This window comes from Sardina pilchardus, chromosome 24 (genome assembly GCF_963854185.1).
Source record: "Sardina pilchardus chromosome 24, fSarPil1.1, whole genome shotgun sequence".
Lineage (NCBI taxonomy): Eukaryota > Metazoa > Chordata > Actinopteri > Clupeiformes > Clupeidae > Sardina > Sardina pilchardus.
Window position 1 is genome coordinate 19,348,965 of NC_085017.1, and position 7,391 is coordinate 19,356,355.

At 46.8% G+C, this 7,391-nt stretch overlaps 1 protein-coding gene across 1 annotated transcript in view; it reads left to right on the top strand.

Annotated features, from left to right (window-relative positions):
* The window catches only part of trappc9 (trafficking protein particle complex subunit 9), a gene marked incomplete in the record, with an annotated part of 254,163 nt that overhangs the window by 86,521 nt on the left and 160,251 nt on the right, over positions 1 to 7,391 (top strand). Inside the window, 1 exon segment of the mRNA XM_062528708.1 lies at positions 5,796 to 5,948. Within this exon segment, the coding sequence (XP_062384692.1) occupies positions 5,796 to 5,948 (153 nt within the window).

Genomic DNA, 7,391 nt, shown 5'->3' on the forward strand with positions numbered 1-7,391 from the left:
GAATACACACACACACACACACACACACACACTCATCTCAATGTTTCCTAGTTGCAGTAAATGTCATTTTAGGATGACTGTCCACTAGTGAGATTACACACACACACACACACACACACACACACACACATACGCTTGTTCAGCTTGTGGCTGAAATGTTGGGGATCGCGGTGTACCTTTCTCTGTTCCTCTCCATCCTAATGGCCCTCGGTGTCAAATGTTCCATCCCCCCTGAAGGACGGTGGTCTCCGTAATGAAAGTGTAATGGAAATGGCTCTTAAGCTCAGGTGTTCTTTAATCTGCATTCATTTATGCCAATGTTATTTACGCCTGGCTATTTTTAGAGGCTGTGCTTTTTTCTGTCGGCCGCTTCAGTCCATCTCTCCCTCGGTCTCTCGCTCTGTCGCTGCAGCCGAACAGCAGGTCTGAGTGCTCATAACGGTGTGTGTGTGTGTGTGTGTGTGTGTGTGTGTGTTTGAGTGTGTGAGAGTGTGTGTGTGTGTGTGTGTGTGTGAGAGAAAGAGAGCGAGTGAGATGCTGTACCTTAGCAACCTCCCTTTGGGCAAAGGGAAAAAAAGAACTTGTAACTAACGAGGCACGAGACATAGACATGGAGACTCAACAAATCTCTCCCATCACCCCCCACCCACCCACCCACCTACACCTACACACACACACACACACACACACACACACACACACACACACACACACACACACACCCCCTTATACATGCACACTTAAATACGCTCATATGCTTGCACAGACTTTATCTCTCAGGAAAGACGCTGTCTTAGTATGTCTTGTGCTTAGTATAGACAGCCTGTAGCAAACAGCCCACAGATGCAACACTGATCAGCTGATGCTTCCCCTCATTCTCTGATATGGGTGTCTCCGGACTAAATGAAGCCTGACGATAAATTTGATGGAGCAGACTTGATGGTAGTGTTTACAACGGGTGGAGGTCGACCTCAGAGTTATGACCTCTTTGTCCATTTTTCACCTCTCAGAACGCAGCAGCAAGTCTCTCCAGATACTGATCTCATTGGTTTCGTGTGTGTGTGTATGTGTGTGTGTGCGTGCGTGTGTGAGCGTGCACATGTGCATGGTGTGCACACTTGTCAGTGTGTTCAGTGGACTGCGTGTTCAGAACAATATGAGCAGTGCTGGGCTCCTAGGAGCGCCTGGCAAGACATGAGGCACAAACTCCACTGACCCACATCTCTCTCTCTTCTCTCTCTCTCTCTCTCTCTCTCTCTCTCTCTCTCTCTCTCTCTCTGTGTCTCTCTATCTTTCAGTCACTCACTCTCACACACACACACACACACACACACACAAAAGTGTCATTCTTTTTCTCCATTAGAGCATCCCTTTCCACATAGTGACGACATCAGCGACCATAACAGCAGGCATTCTGGGACTGATAGCTTGACAAAACCCCTTGAAACATGTCCGTATGTATGACGCAGTCCCAGTGACGTCCCTCTTATGACAGCCCTCAGTGTCCTGACGCAAGTCACAAGGCATCCAGAGAGGCGGTCAGTTTTTCCTCCGCTTGAAATGCTGTATGCGCTCCACAGCAAAAATGCCACCTAGGATTTTAATGGTCGTGACATTTGCAGCAGTTCCATGGCAGGCAGTGCAGTTTAATCATCATCATGAAATACTGAAGCAGCTGCCATTACGAAGCATTTTCCTGGAATCAGACATCCTTATCAACCTGTTAATGGACTGGAGTAGCAGAATTTCAAATGTTGTTACTATTGACAACAATATAAAGAGAACTTTTTCTTGAATTGTGACCTTGTGAAGCGGAACCAGTCGCTTCGGTAAAATTTATTAAATTAAGTTATTTGTGCTCACGTGAACGGCCATACACTAAGCTTTCCAACGATATAAATTGAACCCGGAAGTTTGTTATTGTTGATTTTCTCAAAATAACGTTGTGCGCAAAACGACTGATTTCGCTTTGAATGGTCACAATTGGTTTATTTAAATTTTAGCTGTGATGGTGCTTATGTAAAAGTGGACCAACGACTTAAGCAGCGTAGAGCAGAGCAGAGTAGAAGACCGTGGAGGCCGTTTCAGCTCCCTTGTACCTTCTATTGCCTCTATTTCGGCATTATCAGCTGTGCTTATCAGTGGAGTTAAATGTCAAAGCAGTGTTTGTTCTGCTGCTTTTTAAACTTGAGTAGATATAGAGCTATTGTTTACTTTGCTCATATTGTATCATCTTGTGTGTGTGTGTGTGTGTGTGTGTGTGTGTGTGTGTGTGTGTGTCTGTGTCTGTGTCTGTGTGTGTCTGTGTCTGTGTGTGTGTGTGTCTGTGTGTGTGTGTGTGTCTGTGTCTGTGTCTGTGTGTGTCTGTGTGTGTCTGTGTGTGTGCATGTGTGTGCATGTGTGTGCATGTGTGTGCATGTGTGTGTTTATGAGGGGTATATGCAATGCATGTCCAGATTGTTTGTTTTGGTTGGCTGGTTCACCTGTAGTTGTTCCTATACTCTGCGTGACCTCTCCTTCTGCCTGTGCTTTAGTGGATTTGTTTCCATCCGTGTCCACTACTAATGGATGTATCGGTGTATTCATGTATGCGCGCAACATGGGCTTGACAAAGTGCATTTATCTTTAATGGGCTTGAATGGGCTCAATGGAAAAGCAAATGGACTTCAGTCCGTGCCGCGGTTCAGCCCTAGTTTTCTGCCTGACTCCTTATTCACCTTTCCTGGTAGTTACTAGAGCAGCCTCCTTATATATTTAATCACCTGAATATGTCATGCCAGCAGCAGTGGTAGCTGTATTTTTAATGTTATATGTAAAAAAGAGGAATAAAAGAGCATGTCTTAATGGAGCAGAAAAAGGGCCCATGATGTACAGTATGCGCTCTACATGCTATGAAACCAACCAGTGAACCAGTGTATGTACCTCGTAGCTCTGAACTATTGTTTTCTTTACTCTTTTTGTTTTCCTCTCTCCATTTTTTCCTTGGGCTCTTTGGCATCGAGGATCTAATGGGTTTCTGCTTATCCTGGTCTGTCTTCGCGTCTCCTTTGACGGCTGAAGTGACGTGACAGATATTAGAAAGTTGGCCAAGGGTATAATGCCGTCGAGCAATTAGCAGGAAATAAACGTAAAATAGTAAATGTACAGATGGTGTCAGGACTCGGAGCTCACGGTCTAAGCAGCCATTCCCCAGTGGCCGTCACGTGACCCCCGACCGTTTTTTTCCCCGCTTATCCCGAGGAGTCCGGTGTAGCGGTAGAACCGCTGCACTTGCATGAAGCCAGTGACGTCCCCCTGTAGCCAGGCCTGCACTTCCTGCCGGAGTATTTCACACGGGTTGAATCAGCTGGGCCCGGTCTTCCAGTCGGTCGGCAAAAACACACCGCATCACATCAAAGTCCCCCCAATCAAGCATGGGTGGAAGAGTATGGAGGAGGTGATGCAAGGCACTGCCGCCCAGGCGGCTCCTCTGAAGGCCTGGCCATGGACTCCTGAGCGGATAATGATGAGCTGGACGGGGGTCAGAGGTCGCAAACAGGCAGGTCTCGCTAATGAATATTTCAAGTAGGATATGAGAGATCAAGCTCCGAGCCCCTGTCTCTGAACGGGCCCGACCTTTCACCTTTAAGTCGGTACACACACACACACACACACACACACACACACACTCACTCGCACACAAATGCACACAGGTCCCTTTAGTCACTGCGAACACACTGTCACTTTTGTGCTTAAACTTCTAAAATTAGTTATTTTTAGTCTCTCGCACACACACTTGCAGCTGTCTTGTTACGTGGCCTCTCGCAGGATCAGCATATTTTCTCTGAAGTTTGTGTCCGTTTGAAATGTTTGCCTTTGTTGAAGAGATAGCAAAGACTAATGAGAACACCACGAACGAGTAGTGGGGATCCCATCTCCCCCAGCCTGGGCCCCTTGCAATGCCTGCACACCTTGTTAGCGCTTAGTCTCTCTCTCTCTCTCTCTCTCTCTCTCTCTCTCTCTCTCTCTCTCTCTCTCTCCCTCTCTCTCTCTCTCTCTGCGTGGTCACGCAGGTGATGTTTCATTCATGCGGGGCTCTCCTGGCGGACGCGCTGACGTCTGGCCCGGCCTCCTGCGTGGCACTGGGACCTTCTCGTAGCCCCGTCCGCCTGCTCTGACGCACAAAGAGGCCGGGCCAGACAGAGAGACAGGCACGCAGAGACACACACACACACACACACACACACACACACACAGACATCCAGACAGTCATGTAAGCTTCTCACCACCACCATCACCACCACCACCACCACCCCACCTTCTGAGCCCGACGACCCGCCAAGCAACAACCGCCGATCCAGTCCTCCCCTCCCGGGAGGCTAATTGCTAACAAATGCTAATCTGCGGGATTAGAGGAACTCGATGCAGGGGCTCAGCAAAACCGGCTGCTCCCTCTGCCCCGTGGAGTTCAGCACATGAATATGCAGGAGGCTGAGTGGGCTCGTGAGCCTCCTCTCTCCTCTCCTCTCCTCTTTTCTCCTCTCCTCTCCTCTCCTCTCCTCTCCTCTCCTCTCCTCTCCTCTCCTCTCCTCTCCTCTTTTCTCCTCTCCTCTCCTCTCCTCTTTCATCACTCTCTTTGCTCTCCACTCTTTCCTCTGTGTCTTGCCGTCTTGTTCTCTCTCTCTTTCTTCCACCCTTTTTCCCTCCTCTGCCAATTGCCGTCATGTTTGCATATGTAGAGAAATCCCATCCCAGTGTGTGGTTTTGTAAAGCTGTTTTTGTGTGTGAATGCGGATGAGAGTGACGAGTGTGAGTGTGAGTGAGGGGTGAAGGCCATGCAGAGACTGTCTGGACTAAACACCCGTCTCTCTGGTTTTGGGTTTCCATTTTTAACGGTTAACTTATTAGCGCTCCCATCCCCATTTCCGACTTGTGAAACACGTGTTTTATTAAAGAGCATTACTCACATGCAGGCAACGGTGACCTTTATGAAATAAATGAATAAATAAATGAATAAGTGAGTATGTCAGTTATATATTATTAAACAGAATCTATTACAACTCTGAAACTCCATTCTTGGGATAGTGGTGAGGGAAGTTATGGTTGTGATTTTAGAGGACTGGAAAATGTGTGGCGTGATTCTTTTTTTGTGTGTGTGTCTGTGTGTCTGATGTGTTTTGTTCTCCAGATGTTCTGTTTCCTCCAGTGAGCCCATGAGGCAGCAGGCTAGAAGTAGTTTTATTTCACCATAGTCTCTTTCTCCCTCCCTCCTCATGTTTTAATAACCAGCCTGATTTTATTAAGCTGGCTGTGTTGAGTCAAAGAATTAGGAAATTGAAGTTGTAAACAACTCACCTGACGGCCAATAAATTGGTATGAGTGTAGCAAAATATGAAGATTTTGTGGAAAGTTAGTACAAGTTAGTGAAACACTTGAGGCTTTGACATAGCCGTGTGTTTCACTTCATCAATTAAATCAACATTAATAAAACATGGCTACTTACCACCAGCTGTTTCGTAGTCAGGCATTCCGTGAAGAAAGTGCTTAAGTCAAAACATATTCTTGCTGTTTTACTACAGCGACGTTACCGTACTAAGACAATTAAAAGCATAACACATGCAAGTGCAGCCTGTGCCCTCTTCCCTTTTCAGTTGAATTGTCACAAGGCTTGGCACCTAAGAGGACTTTTCTGACAAGCAGAAGAGCAGAAATGTCAAATGATCCTTGGCGAATGATCAGATGTAAACATCGAAACCCGCTGGTCAGGTAGTTATGACCGTGACTGACCCCTCTTCCCCCCCCTGTGTCTCCCACAGAGAAGCTGTTTGGGGAGTTTCTGAGCTGGGACCTGAAGGAAGCGCTCTCCCACCTGCCCTTGAAGCCTGGCCAGTCCCTCACCATCCCCGTCTGCATCAAGGTCAAGATGGACTTTTCCGGACAGGAAAACCTGCTGCAGGATCTCAACGACGGTAAGTCTCCCCGACACTCCAGCCGCTGGATTTTTGGATTTGTGTGTCTCTTGGTCTGCCAGTTGTACTTTCCCTTTAATCTATTGAAGTTGTTCATCTCAGTAACAAAGGAAGACACTTGTGCCCCAACCAGCATCAAACCCGAGCTGCAGCCAACCAAACCTGCAGCCTCACGGCAAAGTCCCAGAGCCACATTCAATAGTGTGGTAGTCAGAGTGTGTATTGGACTGTGGAGATGGATAGTCACGTCCTTTGGTGATGGTCAGCTTCAGTTTGATTTGGGTTGGGTCACAAGGAAGTTTGAAGCAACACTAAAGCACACACGCTATTTGTTTATCCAGCAAATAACGATGTCCACAGACAAGGACGAGATTGTTGCACGATTTCGTGAAAGTGTGATGTATTGCGACATCGAAGCAATTTGTAGTTTCTCTCATTTCATCGAACTACAGGTATGCTACCCGATCTGATGAAGTTACATAGTGTGGTCATACTGTAGCTTATAGAGGGCAGTGAAGTGAATGCAGAAGTGCTGTTCACCCTGTTACGGGTTGATGAACCGCTGAAATGATTTTGCAAACAATATTTTAAGATGTGAAAAACTCTTCAGTGTTTAAACTTTGTCAGCTTTAAAGTGGATTAATCATCAGAGAGGTACCTGTTCACACAGATGCCTTGTCTGTTGGCTGTTGAGTCGAGTTTTTCTGCATCCTACATCCTTAGAGGATATATGCTCTCTGTTCCACGTTTGACAGAAGTGGGCATCAGTAGGAGTCTGGACAGCCTGAGGGAAGGCCCTCTGTAGCTCACACAGTTGCTAGCATCTATCTCAGACTGCGATGTATATTCTTCTCTCTGCCCCCTCTCTGTTCTTGCTTGCATATTTCCAGGGGCTGCTGTAAGGGGTATGCATGAGTGCACAGACCTGCTCTAGGAGAATTAGCCCGCCCCACTAGTGCCTGGCTAGCAACCTCCTCTAGACAAATGAGCTTTTTTCTCGTTCTCTTTCTTTTTTTTTTTTTTTTAATTAGCGCCACGCTAACCACAGACCCTGACTGAGGGAGATAAGCTAAAGCTAGCTTCTGGATCACAGCCTTTAATGCTTCCCCATTATGCTTATGAGAGGGATGTGGGGGGGTTGAGGTTGGCTTGGAATGGTGTGGGAGGTTCTAGCTGAGAGCGAATAGCGCTGAACAGCCCAGATGCTATCGCACTGTCTTTCTTAAACATGGGAAGCGCCTAGTAATTATTTAACGTTAATTAATCCATGTAACTGTTATTATTATTATTATTATTATTTTTTTTTTTTTTTTTTGGGGGGGGGGGTAGGGAAAATGATGAACTGTCGCAGCACAATGGCTTGTAGCATTTGACTTGCTGTCTGTGTGACATGCAGAGTCAACCACCTGCTGCTAATTATCAGCAACTGAGACTGTTGGTCTC